General features: G+C 45.5%; 1 protein-coding gene across 1 annotated transcript in view; it reads right to left on the reverse strand.

Annotated features, from left to right (window-relative positions):
• Positions 1 to 23,736, reverse strand: part of LOC131271585 (tensin-1) — a 112,156-nt gene that overhangs the window by 24,232 nt on the left and 64,188 nt on the right. The window contains exons 3-10 of the mRNA XM_058273069.1: positions 15,880 to 15,927; positions 13,125 to 13,538; positions 12,639 to 12,766; positions 9,234 to 9,461; positions 8,738 to 9,141; positions 8,517 to 8,663; positions 2,449 to 2,463; positions 44 to 550 (exon numbers count right to left, since the gene is read on the reverse strand). Coding sequence (XP_058129052.1) covers positions 44 to 550; positions 2,449 to 2,463; positions 8,517 to 8,663; positions 8,738 to 9,141; positions 9,234 to 9,461; positions 12,639 to 12,766; positions 13,125 to 13,538; positions 15,880 to 15,927 — 1,891 coding nt within the window. The remainder of the gene's footprint in view (positions 1 to 43; positions 551 to 2,448; positions 2,464 to 8,516; positions 8,664 to 8,737; positions 9,142 to 9,233; positions 9,462 to 12,638; positions 12,767 to 13,124; positions 13,539 to 15,879; positions 15,928 to 23,736) is intronic.

The raw sequence follows: 23,736 nt of genomic DNA on the forward strand, positions 1-23,736 counted from the left end.
ATGTTCGCGATCGTCCAGACAGTTCCGTCGAGGGACAACTTACGGTTAACTGGGCCACTGCTCGAGATACCCGAGTCCATGGACACGGTCAGCGGACTGCGGACGGATTCGCGCCCATCGGCCGATTTTCTGCCCGCACCGGCTGCCGGAGTCCCAGAACCTCCTCCTCCTACAGGCTCCCCAGTAGAACCGCTCTGGTTTGCGCTCTGGTATGCGGTGCTGTAGCTACTGGTGCTACTGACACTGGTCACCTTGACGCAATCGCTCAGAACCGACCCGTTCCCGGGGCTCGGCGATGGCTGGCCGGGGTGGACGCTGAACGGCACGGGCGTCGTGCGCGGCGTACCGTTGTGGCTCAGGTAGATCGAGTTCGGCGTCTTCGACCGCTCCGGAACTGGCGGCGGTGGTGCTCCGTTCGGGATCGGCTTCCCGTTACTGAACTCGGCCGGCGGCGAGATGAGGTGCGGCGGGGCCGTCGGCGACTTGGGACTCTTCAGAATCGTCGCGTAAAGCGATCCATCCAGCGGCCCCTGCGTGTGGTTGGACTCATCTGAGGAACGGGGTGAAACGAATGGCAAACAGAGGGTTCACTAGGCGCACTAAGGGCTGGTACATTGGCAGCAACAGGCAAAAGCGAAGCACACACCACTAAGCTACTACATATGCAAATCGAACTACACGGACTCGCGGAATCGATGGAACCTGCGCGGCGAACCAATCAGCGGACACTAACTCACGCTTCGCTGGCTACAGGCGACAACATCCTCCCGACGAAGGCCTTCGCGGACCTCACGAAAAATTGTCTATAAGCGAAGATCCAAAGTGGGAAAGAGAGCGGGCCAAGAGAGAGAGAGCTCGCGAACTTGCCGAGAGCCTCGGAGCCTCAAGCAACATAACAAGGCATCATTATTGTTACACCCGGCGACCTTCTGGCTCAGTTTGGGTTTCTTTCCACAGCCCCCCCATTTGTCTGACCTCCCCCGTGGATTCGGAATGAACTTACTTCCAAATTTGGACTACATCGGTCTTGATTGCCTTCCTCGCAAAACGGTACCAGCGCGTGGCTGGCGTTGTAGTTGTTGCACCTTCGGCGAGCTCACCTTAGTCCCAGCGTAAGGCATTTCCCGTGGAACTACAAATTCGGGGAAGAGCTTAACCGTCTCGATCAGGTTGATGGTATCGCTAAGCGCGACGGATTATGATCGGCGCCAGCTCGTATTATATTCAAATTAGGGTTCCGCATCATGGAAGATGCGATCGATTCTCATCCGAGCCAATGATTGAAGTTAAAAGTGCAGATCATGCATTTCGATGGATGCAGTCCTTGGGGCAGGGGGCGGCAAATACAAAGCGGGCTGTTATCTTCCCGTAAACACCACTCTGGAGTTTAAGGTCGCAAGGGAAAGAGAAAACCTGGACTCCCTTATTCAATGGTATTGTATGGGTCAGTAAAGAAAATGTAACTGTGTCAGATCGGTTTCATCGTCGAGACGATATGTGTTCGATTAAAGTGGTCATAATTGAAATGGTTTACTTGATCATCGATTACTATTTGAAGTGATCAAAGCAGACACACACTTTCAATCTAATGTACGATCATGATTGTCCTCACAAAGCAGTGCTCTCGTGACAAATGGAAGGGTCAATGTTTGTCTTTTGACATGATCCTCATGTATTGATTTAAGTGAAGTGTTCTTCAAGGAGATTAATAAATATGAAAATCCGTTTCAAGATAGCATACGATGCCACATTTAATTCGGACGTGCACATTCAGGGTGGTATTTTTGAAGAGATAGGAAACACTGTGTTGGTTAGTAAAAAAATGAAACACCACACACAAAACAAAAATCTACAATTATCCACACACAAAACACACAAGAAAGAAGTATTGAATCAGTTGATGATTCCGTGTTCATTTCATTCCCTCCAAGGAATCCATTTTTGTTAATAACGAAAAACGCAACTCTACAATTGAATGATTGCCGTGAACATAATAATAATTACACCTTTTTGGCGGAAAATGATTGATTTATTGCCTTGGTTTAACGAAGCAAACATGAGACAGATAAATGAAAATTGATAAGCGAAACAGACAGAAAAAGCAAAACTCTTCGTTCAAGATAACAACTCGCTCGCAAAACCGCACGCCCTCCAATCAGAAGGAAAGTCAATCTCAAACCCAACGAAGCATAATTAAATATGCACAAGAAACACCGATCGGTCTGCCTTAATGAACCACAAAAGTGTATCGCTATCGTCCGGCTAACGAACACACACCAGGCATTGACAGACAAATCGCAACGGCAAACACACCAGTCCAGTCAAAACACTCCGATGCATTTTAGGGTGCACTGTAAAAGACGAACATCGGCGGCCTGCGGGCTCTGCAGTCGAGCGCAGTGTAATTAAGCATCGAAGCGGCCAATATAAATATATTAATCAGTTTACCTTTTTTGGGCCAACCTTTGACGTGATGGTGATGAAATGCGAAGTGGTAGGTGAGCACGGAGGGGGGGTTTGTTGGAGTGGTGAAGTCCGGCCCCAAAGGAGACACGTTTAATTCGAAGCCCACCAACGATGTTTTGGGGCGCATCCGTGATTATGGCCGCAGGGCGAGATGGTGTTCGCGTCGACGCACACACACACAGGAACCACGGTCACGGTTCGAGTTCGAGGCGAGCCCGGAAAGCGAGAGGCGGGAAATTTAATTTAGGAAATGTTGATCGAAAATTTGTGCATTCTTGTGGAACAGTCTCGCAGGGACGTTTGGGGCGAATGTGTATTAATTTTTTCTTCAAGAAACCAGAGAGCGAAGATGCGGCAACAAGGGAAAAGGACTTCACTGATATTTTGAAATTGCTGTGACATTTCTAAAACATTTCAACACCGAAGTAACGCCACAACGCAGCAGCACTTGCCCACGGGCTAACGTGAACTGTTGTCGCTAATCTCTTCGGTGGTACATTTTAGCACCCCGTTTTAGGAATTCTTTCTCGCTCCAAAAACGAAGGTGTCAGCCTACCATCGCCTGCACCGAAATGGCGAAGGCTTGTCGAGCTGCTCGTTGAAGCAAAACCTGTACGCCAATCGCAGTCTCCCGAAGCGGACATTCCACGTGGGCTAGCCGTGTGGAAAATCGCAGCCCGCGATGTCGAGGGACTGAAGGCGGCAGGTCAATTCTGCGCCACTGCCAGACGTTCGCAGGCGAAACTGATACCAGAAAACGGAGCAAACCGGGTCGAACCCGCCACTCGAGTGCAAACTGCACCTTGGATCATATCTTGAACAAATATCGGCGACACAGCGACACCCCTCATGAACAACGCGCGAGCGACAGCGCGTTTGCGCGTGAACCGCCATTTTGGCGTGGGTGTAACTGGACTTGCAATGGTTGCTGTCGCAGCTAGTCCGCTCTTTGGTCCTAGACACCCTTTCCAGTGCTCTGTTCGGACATTTACACAGCCACCAGTGGGACCATGCCCCTCAGAGGCCGCTTTGCTAGACGATTCCCGAAATAGAATCCCTTACCCAGCATCCATGGAGGCAACGGTCCCTTTCTTGCGTGTATAGCAATCATAGGGAGCAACAAACCAAATCTGATCTTGTGTAAAAAATGCACACTGGTCTATAAAGAGAAACCGCGAGTAAAGTGGTCAATAAACTAAACACCAAGGTCTCGTAGACAACCTTTTTTCTAAAATCAACAATATGATCCCTTAACACGGTTAAAAAATTTGAATCTCTTTTGATACAACTTGATCAAGTCGTAGGAAACATGATTTGACAAGAAAAATATGTCTTTCAAATATGTTATTTAAAACAGTGCAATGTTATAAAACATCTGAAGGATGTCGACTTTCTCCATTCGGACTTCCATTGAAAACTTCATTCGGAATAATAGTTTCGTGTACAGTCAAGTTGGTGGTGAACAACACCGATCTCCCATTTCTTGCCACTCTGATTTATGATCAGCAAACATTTCCCCCCGAGCGAGCTGAAATTGTATACTCTCGATCGCGATCATGGTGCGAAAGCATGTGCACAGGAAAGGGTATGGAATTTTGTCGGCAATAATTAAAAACCACCGCGCCACCGACCAACAATAACAAATCGCAGCTCGGGCAATAACAACGAACGTTTGTTCATAATTTTATTAATAGAATATCGATCGTACATCGAACTCAACCGGCTCCGGATGGACGAGTGTGCCGCAGATGGAATAATTCACCGGATTTCCTATGAAGTCATCGACAGTAATGGTTAGATTTAGGTGTTGCCAAATTACATTTCAACTTTGTGTGAAAATGAGTACAAAATTACATTTCATTTTACTGCAAACGCTAATCGGAATAACAATTTACGTGACAACAAAATAGGTGTTATCAGCATCCCGAACCGAAAGATGGAGGGGTTTCAGCATAATTACGATCTCGAACTCAAACAAGTGGTTTGACGTCACGTCGGCAGTAAAAGTGAGACGGATACTAGTTGTCCCATCATAAGCAACATAACTATTTCTCTCAACCCGACTCAAAATAGCACACGCATAGACATAGGTCCCCCACCGTGTCCTATATAGTCGTAAAATGTTGAATGTGGCAAGTCGTGTTTCTTCACTTCCTTCCATTTTTCTTCCCAGACAAGCCAGTGACTGACCTTTGAGGTGGTCGCGTCAAAAAGTGAGTTGACAATTTCTGGCCCACCGATCGATAAGGCATTCGGGTTCAGTTATCAGGCGTGTACAAGGGGGTGGGTTGAACAACGTAGAAATCATATCTTTCAGAGTGGAATGAGAAAAACGAACAGAATAGTCGAAGAATACCACACTTACAGCGGAGCATTTTTATCTTTCCCGGCCGGGCACAGCCACAACAAACAAACACAATCCGTCACTTGTTCTGGGGCGAGTCAAAACGAAGGTGCGCTGATAAACCACGGCTTATCGCCCGGAATGATTCACTCGTCCAACCCCGTGTGTGCCGAGTATCGATTTACGCTGTCGGAATCGGCGTTTCTCTAACGCACATTTTACTGAATGCCGCTGAAACCGGTTCGAAGGTGTGCAGTTTTGCATCGGAAATGGCACTCGCGGTACGGCAACTTAGCAAGCGCGACACGCAGACTGGGCACGTCGCTTTTTATCACGATCGGTAACGATTCCGTCCACTCGCTATCATCGTTGTCGTCACCACAAGCCACATTGTGCCTCCCTCAGATGGGACACTTTAGAACGACACGCACTCGAACACGATCGAAAACCGCACCGCACCAGAACACGACCCGGGAACGACTCCCGAAACATGCCGGCAGACGAGTAGACCGCATCCGCGAAGTCTTCGAGCAAGTTGCGGTACACGCCAGCGCAGAATCGGGCAGACGTACCCACACCAGACAGGGGTGGATTTTTCACGCGCACGATTCGTCTGGATTGCGTACAACAAACGCATCGCGTCGTGGTTAGTCGCCAGACTGGGAGAGTTCGGGTACCAGTTTTCCCGACATTTCCACACGCTTGAGTGTGGTATCCTACGCGATGCTGCGAGCGGGTTTGGCTGTGTTGGCGTGTAGTAACTATAGGGGAAAACTGGCCAACGAAATGGCCAACATTTATTAAGAAAAGGTGTAGAAGATAATCATAAGACAAACACAATCGTTTGTCACAGGTTTCAAACATTTTGAGATTGAAGATGAAAATCCACTAACGAAGACGATGGCACTTTTGAATTATTGGATATAAATATAACCAATAAAGTCACAATTTTACCACAGTGAAAGGCAGTCGAACCGCCGCTGTGAACCGCAATAAACGGGAGGAAATATGATCCAATTGGCTAGGGTTACGACAACAACGTCAACGAACACGACGCACCTTAAGAGAACACATGTTGCCGCCGCCGATTTACCCGTAAATCCCCGCTATGGTTCTACTAGTCAGATGAAATGTATAATGTTTTGAGAAGAACAATATATTTTAACCGTACCGACCGGTATCATTGTGTTAATTACAGTTACAAATGGATAACAATTCAACTACGGAAGCTTAAACAACACAAGGAAAGGAAAAACATAACCCATGTAAACAGAGGCGAAGGATGAAAAGAACCTAGCGGCATTCAAACAAATATAAATAACCTTATTCTCTAAAAATACCATTTATCTCATAGAACAAACAATTTTCTAACTTTAATCAAAAACTTCCGGTCTGGTTTGCTAAATTTCGGAAATGTTTTTCGAGAGGGAAATAAAAATTTATTTTAAAAGAAAAAATGGTAATTTCATAACCAAAGACCATCAATAGGATTTAAAAAGTTACGTTAAGATAATGGCCGTCACTAAATTATACAAATCAATGGACGACTACCAACATCATTACGCATGCAAGAATATTAATTGCGTCTTAGAATCAGTTACAACTGATTTGTACTGTATCTACTACCTGAATCAGCGGAGTAAGATGACCATGAGGTCGATCGATTGGTTACGGAAATAACTAGAGCATAACGATTGTTTTTTTCCGCTTCAATTCCACTGTTCAAATTCAATAGATTACCATAAATTTCTTGATGGAGGCTATATGCCTTTTTTCCAATGAACCCAATCATTTTAATGAAAAACATAATCGTAATACTTAGAAAAAATTCAATTAATCATTTACCATACACATTTGCTTTATTTTTTAGTTATTTGCGCTGGTAAGAACGTTAAGGTTTCAAGTACGGTAAACATTTATCAGGGATAATTTGATACCTCCCATAGCAATCAATACGACAATTGTTTCTATCGATCCGCTCTTCGCTTAGCTGATGACATAGATAAACGTCAACAAGAAGCATAAGCTCGTCGCATAAACTCGTGCCGCTGAAGGTTACACCACGACCAAGGCCACACGGTGAATACTGGCACTGTGCATCCGTGGAAAGCACACAATCATTTTCGCCATCGCCGTCAACGCGGCCACCGCCACACCTACTCCGGGCGATCATAAAACAATCAATCAATAAATTAACCTTTCCCACACGAGCATTACCGGTAACCTTTGCCTGTTTAACGCTCCAATAAATCGATCGTAATCTATGGCACGCTCTTTACGGTTGTTCTAAATGGGGCGAACGGATGCGAGAGGGATGCGGAAAGCGTGTCAAACGTGTGCGGTAACCATTGGGAAGGATGGTGAGAGATGATACCGCTTGTTAAGGGCTTCTGACACAGGTCTTTATCCGTTTAAAATCCCTCCCCCTCTGACGTAATGCGACACGCAGAAACTGATGGCGCCAAAGGGGAAACGAAATGATGTCAAGTTGAGCGAAATAATGCCGAAGTCTATCAAGAAGCTACTTTCCTGTTCTGCTAGACACAACAGTTTTCCTTAACCAACCGTACGATGAGGAAATCTGTGAAAATTTATGACGTCCTTTTGTAGGAAAAGGATCGGAAATTATTCTGTTGACTCTGTGATACGACTTTATGAGTCCTGTTTATTAGACTTGTGGAACCATTTACGCAAATCAATAGTTTAAAATTGATTTACTACTCAAACTTTAAAGAAACGAAAAACAGTTTTCATTGTTTGCCGTATCAGGCGGCTGTTCTGCTACAAATGAATTGATGAATCAGCTTCCGCACTACGCCCAACTGTAGCAACAAGTAGAAGGTTCGGAAGAGGAAGGAAGCACCGAAATAGCTCCCTACGTTGGCCCTAAGCGGAGAAACATTGCGGGTGCGGGTTTAAAAATAACCCATTAACTTAAAACGTTAATAAATCAAACGTTGGTAAAAAGCGATCCTATGTGGGCAGTTTTCTTCTTTTCGAACAACGTACTTTCTATTTTACTTGGTAAAAACTTATCGGACTTGAACTTACCACAACGTATAAACTACGTTTGATGAATCATTAGGTTCTCTAAAGACAAACACTATGTGCTTTGTGATAGCTATAAATGTACTCTTTGTTTATAACTTCCCGACATTGTTCAATCTTGATGTCAGCTGATGTGGTCAGTTAGTCAATAGCAATGGCAAGAAAAAACAAGTTACCTGTTTACTTTACAAAGAAAGATAACAAGATGGAACAAATCCATGGCATGTTTCCAACGTGTCGATATTTCTTACTATACACCTCTAAAGGTAGTTATACCTTTGAGTGCAAAAGGCTTTAATGAAATATGTAAAATTCGTATTCGGTTTTCCATTTTCATAAATAGAACATGGAAAAGTAAATCAAATTCACGCGGATTCTACATAATTTTTTTTTAAGTAATAAGTGTCAAAAAGGTGTTAAATTAAATGCATGCACATGTTAACTGTCTACCAACTGACTTTAAAGCATATTCCAAGACTCAATTCAAATTCTACATCTTAAAGCTATGTGTGTTGCCTATCTGTAGGCGCATTGCATGGAAGATCAGAGAGAGCAGGTCGATTGATCGTCAATATTTAAAATATCCTTCGTTAGCGGTCTCTAAAATATTGACGATGTGCAGTGGCCAAAAAAGCAAATATATCAAACATAAACTTACCTTCATTAATCGTTTCCAGATGATCGCCGTTTTCCGCCAGTGACTCTATCCTTACGAGTGGGTCTTGAAAAACCAGGATCATTGGTCGCTCGGTCGGCACGGTATCGAAACAGAACGTCATTTTATGTTCCGCCGCAAAGCGCTCATCTGTGGGGAAGGACAGAGTAACCCGGACGGATTAAGCCTCAGTTCCTAGGATTATCTGAAAAAGTCATCCTTACCATCGCACGCCAAGTCTAGATCTCCCTTTTTGAATTGTACTTCCTTTTCCGTTATGGCACATGTGTGAAATTGCACGGAGGCGATCAGTTCCTTCTCGTAGTTCGCTTTGTTGTTATTTGGTATGATCTGGTAGCAGCGCACCAGTATGTCGCCGCGCAACCGTAGCGGGTATTTAATCTCATATATAAAGTGCCGCGTGGTCAGCGGAATGACATAAATATCGGACGTGAAGAGGCACCGGACGCCCTCGAAGATTTTGATGAAACTGCGCCACTCACTGTTGACGGTTATGGCACGGTAGTGCAAGCATGGCGGAGATTCGACCCGTATCGCCTTCAGGAACAGTGAGGCTGAATTCATCTTGATCATCCCCGACAGCAACCCGGAAAAGTACTGAATGTACCTGGGAAAGAGAGACGATAAGACGGGGAGGAAAAACGCATGATTAGCACATTGTTTAATCGGATAACGATCTACCAACCAGCTGCCTCTTACCTCTTATGCGAAGGAATGCGCAGTGGACCGGCAACGGTTTCCAGAAATTTTTGCGTCGAGTAGATGTCCAGATCCAGCCAGGTGGGTGTTTTCCGGCCATTATCCGAGCCACCGGGCGAGAGGGAATTCTTCTGCTGGCCGCCACCACCCTGCGGAATGTTTGAGCCGCAGATTTTTTGATACTGCAGGTAGGCTGCAATCGCTGCACCGAGCCGATGTTTGTCCTCTCTGGAATGGAAGACATCAAGCAAGAGGGAACCGTAAGTGGAAGTCTTAAGAATACCGTACAATGAGTAAGGAATTTTTGTTCTGTGGTTTTCTATTAAAAACTGCAACTCATTATGACGCGCGCCAAGTACTCTTTACAGTTGATTGGAGTTTTTGCCATCATTTGGACACGTCGATTTGAGGAGGTTGTTTTTTAGCATAGCCTGCATTTTGTACAACATAATGCTTGCTCAACGATGAAATATTACCTGACAGAGAGCTCGTCATTAGGATAATTATTATTTATTGAAAATACATCAGCAAACTGGCTCACAAAATTTCACAAAGTGCACCGTTCAAGACGTCGATTAAGTGTGAACGGAAATCTGCAAAGCCGTCGGGAAGATAACGACCATCGGTTCCAGATGAGGCAACCGTCTCGATGGGCAATAAGTGCCGATTTCAGTTGCCTTGCCGCATACAAGCCCATGCCGCTGACAAGTACAGCCAAACTTGGTAATCGTTTGCCAATGTGTTATTAAGCGCGGCCGTGTCATGTGATGCGGTATTGCCGGGGAGGTACTGGTTTTCCAACGAGTGCAAATTAAAGTGTTGGGTGAAAATGGCGCAAAAATTACAGATCACTTTCATCTGGCCAGTTAGGCGTAATGTGCTATTTCCTGTGTCCCCATTTCGATCGTTACGACTGTATGATTTTTTTCCTTTTATCGTGGTTTTTTATATTTTGGTTTTGTTTCTGCATGTTTCTTCATAAGTAATTTAATTAATATTTGCCCGATGTTTTTTTTTCCTCGCTTAAAAGATATTTCGGACACAACAACTTATGAAGGAAAGGTGGAACTTGATTGTCTGCCAAGATGTTTTTTTAACAACACTACTGCTTCCATCAAACGCATCAGAATAAAAGGTATAATTAACCATTTTGAAATTACAGCCTTATGCAACGTCTACCAGCTTCTAATAATCATAATTCACGCGTTTGTTGTGTGTTTGCTTTTATTTAGCATCTCTTCGTCTTTTCGCTCATATTCATCGCTCGATCGTTGCTATGCTACGAAAGCTATGCTCTTCGGTAAAGGATTTCAACCACACCCGGAGCCGTGCGTGAAAATATTCAGCATGTCCATCGGCCAGAAGGATGGGCAAGCGAATGTTTTGGTCGGGCTGATCTTCCCCAAATAATCGCTGATAAAAAAAATCCCCATCAACGTTTGCCAAGATGTATGTTTTACGCTTTCGCTCTGCGGCCGACACTCGTTACACTCTCCACAACATTTACCACCATTGCATTGTGCTGGGGGTTTTGCAAACGAAAACTTTCTTATCTCCCTTTCAATAGCGCTTTTGGCAAAGCGCAAAATTGATTGGTACCGTAAAAATTGCCGCCGGATTGCTCAAAATCTCTGCTTATGAATTATTTATTAAGTCGGCGCCGAGACGAAGGAAGGCACTGGACAAGCCGGAGTGCGAGAAGGCGGTGTCATGCCCTCGGGAAAGTTTTTTTTTTTTTCTTCTCGACAACAGTTGTTTTGTGAGCGTTTGTTTTTGTACTGCCATGTCCCGCGTCGACGGACAGCAAGTACCGGGTGCCGCGCATCGTTTGCATGTTGCATATGTTAAGCCATCTTCGGCGGGACGTCAGAAAGGTAGCAACAAATTGCTGCCGATTCTGTCCACCGGCACCGGACGTGTGCTTGTCGACGATCAGCAACCGACGAGGAATGGGAGGAGAGGAAAATTCGCAACGGACATCCACCGGACTGCCGCTTCGGTGTAATTCCGCGCGCCGGTTGATTGACCAATGTCGAACGATCCCGGTGACGAAGACGACGACCACGGTGACGGCGATGGGCCAGGGAACTCATGCGACCACTCGGTCCTCCCGACTGCAGGCACGTTTTCCCGATTCGGACGTTTGATTATTACACCGCAGCAAAACCGGAACACGGGTACGGTACGTATGAGGCGCCAGCAGTTCGTGAGCCGGAATATGCCGCAGCACTTTTCTGGTCGGCATGTTTGACGGAGGGTTTTGTTAAACGTTTACCTCGTTTTCTTTTTTCTGGCTGGCCCGGGGCGCAGTGCACCGGTATTGAACGCGCCGACCGGGATCGGGTGCATCTGCATACAAACACGCATAAAAATACACGGCAGTACATGACCATGCCTTCATGGTGCGGCGCGATGAATCGGTTGTAAATATTCAAACATGACACTCCGGGACATTTCATGCAAATGGCGGGTTCTTACTAGGTGCCCGACCGGACTTCATCAGATACTGATGGAAAGTGGGCCGTTTGCAAGTTCAACTGTTGAACACTGAAGAGTTTGCAAACGAAACGGGGAAGAGTTTGATTTTCTTTTAAAGTCAACCTAATTTTGTCCAATTTTGGATCTTTGGAGATTAATAAAAATAAAACTTGTTTTTAAAGCACTATCGAATTCTCTTTAAGACGAATCTATAATTATCTAAATAAGAAGATTTTCTTTGTAAATGTACATGCGAATTACTTTCACACATCTCCTCATATTTTACCGTAACTCGAAAGACATCCACAATCGATATTTAAAGCTACCTGGAATTGGAATTAAATACTTCCAGTGGACTTTACACCGGCTACTGCGTTTAAGGGCGTGTTTTAAGCGGTTTGCTGAGGGATGAATTCCAGTGGCTGGACCTACGGAGTCGATCGTTTGTTCAACATTGGAAATATTATTAAGCGTTGTTATGCTTAACCTTTTTCGGACCGGAGATTAACCGTACAAAACAGATGACAGGAAGAGAGAGATAGACAAAGGGGACAACATTCCCAGCAGGTCCACCGCAGAGGGTCAGAATATTTGTGAAGAAAACATTGTATGCGATGCGCCGTTCTGAGCGTACCCCTCCTGCTACCGCATCCACACAGGTGTACCTTTCCCTATCGCAAGATCTTTCTCACCGCGGTCTCGGTGGTGGTCTTTCTCAAGTGGACCACCGCTGCCGAAAGTGGAAAGAAAAAACCCTTTCACATCACGTCACGCAACCGCTTTTCCCATCCCCATACACACACACACACGCAACCTCCGGGTGTGTTGGAGGCTCGTGAAGGTAGGATTACTTGCGCCGACGAATCAGTCATCTCTGGCTGCCCAGTGCTTTTCGAAAGGTACGATCCTCCCCGGCGTTCCACCCACCTGTCCTGTAGAACGACGATCTTTTCCTTTCCACTGCCCAGCCAGGAGTCGATGTATTTGCACAGCTCGCACAGCTTCTCCAGGGTGATGTTGGCGAGGCACGACTCCAGATCAAATATCCGGTAGTTCTGGGGAAGAGAACAAACAGCATCGAAATCGGATTAGGTGTGTGTGTCTTAGTGCACAACGACGATTGATTGAGTGATTATTAAGCTCGCGCGGTCCGGCGGGGTGGTATAATTATGGAAATTAACGTTTCTCGCTTCCGACTCAGGACTCTCGGGAGCCTCGGTAGCACGGTGGCCCGCGGTGAGCCCTGTCTAAACGTTGCGCAACTCGCTAAGAAGCTTACGTTCCAGCTTGTCAAGTGTCTTTCAAACAGAACCACATCCGCTCATCCGCAAGTTCACATCTAATTGAATTATGCTTCAAACGGGCCGGTTAGAAGATCGAGCCCGCGGCCCGGAGCGGAGCAAGCGATCCTACCTGCTTATGTTTCTGCTCCAGCATATTGATGAGTTCGCGCTCGTGCTCGTCGGCCGGGCCCGCTCCGCTGCCGGTAGCGGCGAACGGCGACGAGGAACCATTCTGAAGCCGCCGGGCCGGTAATGTTGACGCCAGAATACGCTCCGTCACGTAGTTTAGCCGCAGGGATGGCGGCTCGACCGATCGGGGCGCGGGATAGGAGTGATGATGCTGAAGCTGCTGCTGTTGATGCTGACCTTGTTGTAGCTGTTGCTGCTGCTGCTGCTGTTGCTGTTGAGGCCGGTAGTGCGTTTGGAGCGAATAATTATGATAATGGTTGTTATTTACATGGTTCAAGTTGGTGGTCGGCCGGGACTGTTGCAAATGTGGCTGCTGCTGGTGCGGCTGCTGGGCGCTGATCGCGTGCAGCGGAAGCTGGAGGTACCGAGAAGAAAAGAAAGAGAACCATAAATGCCAAAAATTCATCGACCGGCTCCGGCAATCTCTACATCTACAGGAAAAGTTCGTTGTTCGTAGGCGAGTGCCCGAGTTTTACGACCGACGACGAGTGTGGCGCCCAAAAATGCGGAATTCGATACTGTTTAGATACGTATCTTCCCTTTATCGAGGCGGCCACTTTTCAAACATTTTTAACCTCTCACGTTCCGTCCTTTGTGCCGGCCCTTTCGGGTTTACTGTCCAGCTATTCTTCGTCAGTGCGGGTCGTAAACCATGACGGGATGGTTTCTTGCTTATAAATTTATGGTTCGGGTTATCATCTCACGAGTCTGGCCAATCGGGAGATCTCATATATTCCATCATAAACTGTCACGTAACCATGCGACCGGAAAGAGGAGCTCCGATGGTGCTGCGTATCGAAGTCTTGCCCATAGATCGATACCACCCGATCGCTAATAGAAGACAGTTGATGGAAAGCAAAGCGATATGTTTTCGCTTGAGCCCTTCGAAAAAGAAACAAGCAAACACAAGAACACTTAAAGAGAATATGTGTTGCCTTTAAAGTCAACCGACCGTAATATGCCGCAGTGAATGTCGGCCATTCGTCTCATCACTTAAACCGATCACCAAGATTTGCTGGACGTCGAAGTACGGGACCATGGTTGGGGTCACAGACGTACCTCCAAAACCTACGAAACACGATTTCCACTGGAGATTGAGTCAATTATAGATTCGTAGCGAGCAGAGACGTGCCCGGGAAGTTCGGGTTTCAAAAGGGCTTCACCGGATGGTGGTTGGCGGTAATGATCGATTGCGCGAGCCTTTCGGGAGTACCAGAATGTAGACGATCTGAACCGATCGATGGTGCGTCGGGTGGGTCAAAACAATCGAAAGGTTGGTCGTTGCAGGGTAAAAGGAAGAAAAAAAAACAGTCCACCCTAAGGCGATTAAGATAACCGAGCTCAGCAAATGGAAGTCGGAACGGAATTGGAACGTAATTTCGAAAACAAAACGAAATTGAAGCGAATTTATTTGATCAAACAAAATTGCCCACATCCTGGCAGTGTATTACCACTTCTAGCATTGAAGGCTCGGGGCAAAAGCATATCTGCAGAACGGGGTATAATAGAGTAATGGTGGAACGGTATAGCGAACTGGAGAAGGGTTTGTCGGTTGTAAGTGGACTTTAGTAATGATGGGATATGCTCTAATTTGACGCTTATGCAATTCATGATTCTTGATATTTTTCTTTTCGTGCGTCCCTAAGAACAAATATAAAAAGGGCTTTCTTGCTGTTAACCACAGTTCATACAACATTGTTTCAGTTAATGCTAAAAGAAAAAAGCACATACAGCATTTTTTTTTTAAATTTTCACAATATATTCGCTATTAGTGAAATTTATCACTTGATATGTGCATATTTCTGCTCGATTTCGAACTTTACTTTTGTCGTAGGACATAAACTAGCTCATGGTCAAATGCACTTTCTACGGCTTTGGTGCCGGCTAAAAAAAACCTGAAAGTGAAATCTGACACTGGACGTGATTCGCATCTCCGTAATACTGCTTTCGAATGCATCTCCAATGGCTCGAGTGCATTCGTTGTGTCATGCAGTGGTAAATGTAAATGACATGATGGAGCTACGTGATCACAGGCGTATCCGCTTCACATCTTTGCGCATTCGGAGAGTCCGATGAACGTTGTCTCTTTTCCCATGCACATGTGACAAAGTTACTGGGAAGTAGGAAAAGTATTCAAATTGTATGGTCAAACCCAGCGAAATAAGTTCAAACATTAATCTTCATTCTTAAAAAAAATAGCAAAGCTTCCATTCCACAAGAATAGATCAAATTAAAGAATCACCGCTTTTTTGCTGTTCAAAATATAACGGTTTACAGCGCCAGCTCTTCTAAGGGAATAAGAAGACAGAGAACCATAAAAGAACTTCTAATGATCACATCTCACCATGTACATATTATTGTCTGTTCAGAAACGATTTCTTCCACCTTACGGTTTGAATTCATGTAATTTGACAAGGTAGATTATAGAGCTAATGGTTGACCAGAAAGGAATTTCAGCTCTTTAGACAGATCGCACCTCGATTAAGCTGAACTGCTGCACATTAGCACCGGCTAATGATGATGTTGTCTGGTACAGGCTCATAACACTAACAATTTTTTGTTCACTTGGAAATTGAAATCGAACATCTTGGAAATTATGATGAGCATTTAATTATTACTTATGTTTGTTTTAGTTTTGTTTTAGAAGATCCTTCACACTTTTAAAGATTTGCCTACCGATGAAAAGCACAACTTACCGAATTGTACTTGTTGATTGCTTGCTGTTCATCTTCCCCACTGGTTTTCTGTAATGAGACAATAGGAAAGATGCAAGATTTATTATCGAGGCTTCGGATCATACCTGGATATTAATATGTATTTAATACGGCACTCGATCGTACGGTACTAATTGATTAGAGGTTATGTCAGTCCACTCATTCCCTATCTTATGCGCTTTATTTACATAGCTTCTGCAACACCTAGGCTACGCTCCTACTGCCGGGTGGATCATAATGCCTCCATTACGTCCCACACCGCCATCGCAATCGCAAAAGAGAGATCACACTAATGAAGCTAAAGCGGTACGATCAGCAGCAGCCGGAGAGGCCCGCAATTACATTAGGAACGAATCGTAATACTGGTTGAACTGCGTCACATTCCATCCCCCAATGGGGGAGGGGGGCGGGGTTCGATGCTTTGGGAAAAGGAAAATCCAATTGCGCAAAGCTTACAGTGTAAGCAAAAATATACTACGCGGAAAAAGGGGAATAAGTAAACTTAATTGAAAGCAGTGAAACGGAAACGAACGACAGCGACCAGGCACATATTAAAAGCTTGTTGGAACATATTTGCGTGACAAATTGTAATTTTAAATCGTCCATTACAAATTCCCCAAGGGGAAAAGAAACAAGGAACTTCACTAAAATGAGCAAGTTCAAGCTGTACTCCCCTAGGGGGATGTACCCAACAAATCATTCAAATGATATAATATTACAAATGCTCGAAATATCTATTATCGTTCAGACGCGTCATAATCAAAATTATATTTAAAAAATATCTCCGATCATGAATGAGGAAAAAGGATGTAAAAAAGAAAACATAAAAAGGAGAAAATCATCACAGTACCTAGCATTTACTGTCCTTATGCCGTAGCCACACAAATCAATGGCAAAACGTTGCGGACGATAATTTTAATAATTTTTCAGCGCCTCAAACTGGACCGGTGTAGAAAAGAAAAAGTCGTACGCGCAAAATTATCACTCTGCCTTCGACTCGGATCCAGCCGAAGGGCAATTCTCATCGAATCAAATCCAATAAAACCGTACTCCCGAAACCGGTTTTTAACATTTCCTCTCAATCCATCGACTCCATTAAAAACTCGTCGTTCTAGGGATTTCGTACAGCGAGGTGCGCTCGTAGCATCTTTGCGAATTGGAAACTTTCCTTCCATTTTGTGTGTGTCCATTTTTCATCCACCGGAACGTCTGCCCGTGCGGAGCTTTCGTTTCACGCCGTGCTCGTGATTCACGCATGTGATTAACGGTAATGAATGTCTTACTTAGTTGTTCTGGTTTTTCATCCCGATTCTCGTTGCGTCCTATCTTTCTTCACTGCATTCCGTGCGATGTATCGCATTCGCAGAAAAAAGCATTCCAAAGGTTTCATCCACCGTCAGCATCATTTCATGCCGATCTTCTTTTTTTTAAGTGAAAAAGTATTTATTTCTTTTGTATGCATTCTGCCCCAGCATGAGGCATGTTTTGTTTTATTTTATAACTTTTCGGGCACTACGAACATCTTAAATACAGACTTTTGATTGCGTTAAAACAAACGCGAGGTTTTCGAATCCAGTGAGTGAAACCTTTGCTTCGAGAATGAACTGAACTGAACCGAAGAAGTCTGTTATTTGCGACTATAAGATATTGGCCCAATCAATTAGTTCTGCACGAAAGTTCTGTCCTTGAATATGCAATACTAAATTGAAACATTCAAATTAAGTTGCAAAAATTGTCTTTCCTACATTACTCTTCAGAATTGTTCTTAAGCGAGCCAAAGATAGCAGCCCGAGCAAAACTCGTCCCGGAAGATCGTCCGCCTACGCGCGTGTGGACGATTGCGTGGAATGCAGCATCTTCGAGAAATCTTCCATGTGTTTTCACTCAAAAAAAAGCCTCCGGGGTATTCGGGGTTCGTGAGGCTCAATAAAAAGCAATCTCGGACACGGTCTTCGGGTTTCCATCCTCCCCGCCAGCTGGCCCAGGAGCAGCCGCATCGGTTCGCAACACGATGTCACACCGTCGCTTGTAAAACATCGCGCAAGCATAAATCTTTACCGCCATTGCGGTGGTAAAGTTATAAATTTTCTTCGCCACAGGCAATTTCTACACCACCATTTTCGGGGGGAATGCAGATTTCATTGCGCACGAGAATTGGATACCATGTTTCCAATGCGGTGGAGAAACGCAGTTAAAGGACCGGAAGGTTGATTTTCGGTGAGAAAGGAACGTGGATTCGCACTCTTCCTTATTTCAACCAAAAAACTTGCAATTCTCGTAAATATTGAGTTATTCCAAAATTGACTCAACGGAAGTGATGTCTGGTGAGGCTCCAACATTGTTTGTCCATGGTTTTGAAATAGTTTGTATACAGCAACGATAGGAGCTAACATTTGCAACCGCTTAGATCATCTTTCTCGTTCGAGCACCAAGAAATAGAACCTGGCGTGTCCGATTTCCCGATTCTAGGGAGAGGCAGAGTCAATTAGCTGGAAACGATCTACAACGGTCACAATATTTCTCCCTCCCGAGCTCGTTGTTGATCGTTTCATTGGCACCACCGATGGCGGTACCGTTGAAGACTCGAGGTGTTTCTTAGGAAGATCATCGTACATTTTCCAGGAAAAAAGATGCATGCAACACCGTGAACGCAATCCGATGGAGGAACGTCGCGACGGAACAGCGGGGAACCGTTGGGTCTTTCGCCTCGTCGTAGTGATCATCGTACATTCCCCTCGCCCGGATCGTGCCAATGTTGTCGTTTCTTCCACCGAACAGCGGAACGGCGCCACACGGATTGGTGTAGAATGGCAGGGATTTGCTCGAAAATCTCCCGAACGATGATGTCCGCTCCCCTGGACAAACGTCGAAGATTCGTGGATGGTCAATGTTGTTCTTTGGTGTCTGGTCGCGCGGCTACCCTTCCGTCCCTTCGGCCGATCGACATTCGACGCTAGAGCTGTTGCTGGCGGTTTTCGCTTGCCCAAGCTGAAGTTGATATGTTTCCAAAGTCGCGCGGCAGTGTTTGAGGTAAAGGCGTAAAATGGTGTCCGAAGGAGGAGGGGGGATGTGGAGGAAAGCGAGGGCGATTGCTTTCGTTGCACTTTTCCTGCATTCAACCCGTTCCAGCAGCTTGGCCTATGCTTGTGGGGTGTGTTGTGTCGAAGAAGTGTTATTGCTTGCCTAACTGCTACCCATAAATTATCAGTCTTTTCACTCGGTGTCACTGGACGGTACGTGCCGGATCATCAATCCGTTTGCGCCTTTGCGAAAGGGGAGAACGTTGGCAACTTTGACCGGGGTTTTATCGCGCACTGGCTTGTAAAAATGCACGTCACATTTCAATCACGCCGGACATAAGGCCATACTGCTCAGCGGCAACACTAAGCACACAGAACACGACACGACATACAACATAACATAAAAATGCACACACCCAAAACGAACGACAATATGAATTTACAGCTTATTACACACATCAATAACTTGTCCGTTGCGCAATACTTGAACAGGTCAGGGGGGAGGATCGGGTGTTAGTTTTCTCAATTTGGCTCCATGGAAGTGCCAATATTCGCACCTTTCGAGAAAGGTTATGCAAATTATGCGCCCGATTTGATTGGTCGGTTAACGGTTTTTCCACATTTTATTTTCAATGTTTTCTAAGAGACAGCGACTCCCACGAGCTTCAGCACAGAGCATCATGTTTTATTTTTAAACTGCAATTATTGGTAGGCAGAAATTTTACGTATGCATTGATCGTTTTATCAGTTCGTACATATTCAATCGAAATAAAAATTTTACGGCCAAAAGAAACCATTTTGAAAAACATCCGCTTTTTTCGCACGCCATCGATAAATCTATTCGCGTATTTTTGCGGCATTTCGCTGGTTCACGGTCAAAAAATATTCCCACAGTTTTTAAACGTTGGTATTCTTCCGATGCGCCTCTAACAACACGGTCGTAAAGTTTAGAAACATAAAAAACACCAACCACTTCATGCGACGGGAGGTACGTGTACGCGTAATGTGTGTATGATTTTGTTTTTTTGCGTATTGACATCGGCTTGCCAAATCAGTTTCCCGAAGCAAGCCGTTTTGTGTCATTTTTTGTCCGTTTGCCGTTTTGCAAAATGTCACCAGCGCACGTCGCCGACAAGACAAGTGTTCTTGGTTTTTGGTTTTTGTTTTTGTTTTCTGGCGTCATCTTAGGGACGCATGAGATCATCGGCGCGCCAAATTTAGGAAAAAAATGTACGAAGAAAAAATGCAACACGGAGGAAACCACCAATCAGCTGACCATGTGGCCCGGATCATTTAAAATCTCTCATCTTGAAACCGGGACACCCTATCTGAGGGGGAGCAGGGAGTATCAGACGTGATGAACCCACATGCTATTTACAATTCACTGCGCGATCGAGGCCGAGGCGAGGGAACGCGTCCGATTTGCTTAGCCCTGACGCCTCTCCAACGAGGCACCAGGTTTGAAAAAACCGGTCTAAATGGTCTGGTGTTGGGATTTTACGGGAACCGGGGCTTTTATTCCGATTAACCATCAAAAGGGCCGCCTTAGAGAGGGTTGGCGCAAAAAACGCAGTTGCACATCGGCGTTATCGATCGTAATCGTATCGGGCCATTAATCACTTGTTAGGTTTGACCCACTATCGGGTCGGCGGGTTGGATGTTATTTTGAGTTTATTTTTCCTCCCTCCCTCCCCGCGCCATTCATTAGAGGGTTTAATTACTTTTTATTAACACTTCCACTATTTACACCACCGGAGGGGCGCACTTGGCACCGTTGCCCAGTGTTGTGCTTATTTGGTTTCAAAACAGACGCGGGTGCGGGTGCGTGCGATTGGAACGGCGATTAGTGCGCAAACATCTCGATCTTGAAACATGCCATTTGCCAGCAGTTAGCGGAGCTAGATGGTGTCCGGTGTTTGAACGCCACTTAGTTGGAACACACCCAACTCCGACCCACAAAACGGAAACAAGTCTCCGCCAATGGGCGAGACACAACGATGAAGCATCTGCACACATTGCCGCAACAATGGCGGTTATGGTTGGTGAAGCGCCGATCGCACAATTAACACAGACACACACACACATACACACGTACAGGTAGAAGCATATGAACTACAATTAGCACTTCGTTGAAGTGCGTTGCGCTATTTATCTAAGAGCCCGCGTCCGGAGTACCGTGTGGTCATAGGGAACGTTGCGACAGATGCAACAGCAATGCAGTTCTCTGCAGCAGTGCGTTAGGTACGCTCCCATGCTGGGGGGAGGGCGTCCAAAGGGGAAAACTCGCTTGGGGGACGTGGGGGACGCAAGGACGAAACGCTAACTGTTGGCGTCCTTCCAAACGACGCGACCGGACTCACTGCGCACTTCCTTGCACGCGAGGAAGAACTGTCTGGCGATTCCGTCAGGACTTGCGAGGGGGTAACGGACGCGGTTTCTCACGCCGTCGGAAATCGAAAGTCAATCGGTTTACAAAACGCAGGAAATTGGAAGTGGTGAAAAACACTTTGCCTGCTCGCCATCAGCAAAATGCGGCGAACTTTCCGAAACGGAACGGACGCGAAATAACAGCAACGGCTTTGAAATAAAACACACACACACGCACCGAGCGGGTCGGGAAACCTCCCGCGTCCTGTGTACGCTAGGACATCTACAACTGCACTGCGCTAGGTCAAAAGGAGATTCGTTGGCTTTCCCGACCGCCGCGGAGTGCGTTACGCTTCCGTCGAGCGAACGTTGGGTGTGTGAGCGGGACAACTCTGTTGGCCGCATTGGCCCGCACAGTGGATGATGGGAGTTCATTGGCTTCCCTATCCCTATTTGTTCGACTGCATCCAATTTTCCGAGCGTGCACCAAACACTTGCATCTAAGGGTGATTTACGACGCGTTCAAAAATCGCACCCAATTTTGATGCTTTTCCGCCAGCTATGAATTTAATAATTAATACCGTACGAGGCCAGGCAAAATGGCATCTTGCTAGACGATTTTTCACTCATTCGTCGAGGTTCGATTTGTCAACGTCTTTAGCATCCCGTACCGACCGAACACAAACACCCTGTGCCGTGCTGTCAAAACACGCAGTCTGCATCTGGCATGTCGAAACGCCGGCGTCCGGTTTGTTTTGGTGCCATGTCGAAGCATGCGCTCATCGTAGATGTTTTTCGCAATCGTGTCATCTCTTTTAGGGAAACCGTTCTTCCCCAACGTCGGGAGGAAAACCCACCGCACGAGCGCGGGGAAAACATGAAAACAGCTGCCTGGTAGTGCACCGTGTGCTGTGACATTTCAAACGACCTCGGGAAAAAGTGCGCTCTACGGTCGAGAAGCCACCGAACGGAAGGGAAAGGTCGATCAAGGGATGAACGAAGGTTTCATGCGATTGAAAGTCAAGGATTTTCGCGATAGAAACACGACCGCCGATTTACACGGACACAACGGAACATAACGAAGAGCAAGTGTGAGCGAAATGAGAAATGCTTTCTTGCGTCGCTCAAAACTTTCTCTTGTGCCGTGAAAGGGATGTTTATTTACAAGCTTTGCGACATAAAAGCGCGCCAAAACATATTCGCCTGATAAGGGACGATGAACAACTTGTTGCTTTGAACGATACGAAATGTGTGGGGGGAAAGACGCGCACAACATTTTTGTTTGATTATTTCCAATCGTTTTCGTCTTGCGATTAGATCAGTAAAGTTAAAATTTAATTTCATTCAATATTATGATCCGCCTTTTGTACATTTAAAAAAACCAGTGAAGAGTTCCGAGACGTAGAACTGAAGGTAAAAAATTTTCAATTTTAGGAATAAAAATACGAACCATTTGCTGCGATAATTACAAACGAGTCTAATTTAAACGTAATTTATTATAGTGGTTAAAGTTTGCATGATTTTTAATGTAATGCGAATTAAAATCTCTATTTTAAAACTGTGGTTAAAAGATCGTAAAAAAGAAGTATAAGCTTTCAGAACAAAATATATAAATAAAAGTATTATGGTAGAGAAGCTATTCAACGAACTGCCAGAAGTAATTAAATACAATCTTGTCAATAATGAAATCCTCCATTTAAGGTCAGCCAGAACATTGTTTCATCAACTAAATATGTGTTCCTCGATAATAAACTCTCTTCCAACTCCATCGAGCCCTCATTTGCGTGAGTGTAATTAAAATGCAATCAACAAATTTGTTTTACTTGCCCACTTGGCGGTAGATATCAAAGGAAAGGTACCCGATTGCGTATCGCAGCCCGGCGCTCTGAACTGGCTTACACTACCGCCCCGTCATCTGCTCCCCTATTCAGCCACATCTAACACCGCGTGGGTCATGTTGTTTGCAATCCGGCAAACCCTTACGTGTTATTAGCATAGCTGCACGCAACGGCTTCGAGAACCGGCGTCGCAGCAAAACACACTCGCCTTGTCTAATGTACAGATTGGTGAGCTGTTTTCTCAGAAAAACCCCTGATGTGGCGGTGTGCAGGGATCTCGTATCAAAGCGATCTCACTCGATCATACCGCCACCGATCGACGTAATGCGCGAAATATGTTCGTCCACGGTTGCGCGCGGATTTTGGAATGTTTTGCTGGTCGGCTGCGAATGCGCCGGGAATTTGACAGAATCGCACCTATAAAATCGCTAATTCATTATTGATGTTTACTCTCCCGGTTGTCGGCACGTAACGTACGCCACTTTGCGAGTCATCGGCTCGGTTGAGTCAGTGGACAGGTCGATCGCACCGACTTGTCGATGGTCGAAAAAAGGGGAAAGAAAGAAACACACACACACAATAAGCACACCAAACTGAGAACTGTTTGCACCAAT

The sequence above is a fragment of the Anopheles coustani genome, chromosome 3 (assembly GCF_943734705.1).
Source record: "Anopheles coustani chromosome 3, idAnoCousDA_361_x.2, whole genome shotgun sequence".
NCBI classification, from domain to species: domain Eukaryota; kingdom Metazoa; phylum Arthropoda; class Insecta; order Diptera; family Culicidae; genus Anopheles; species Anopheles coustani.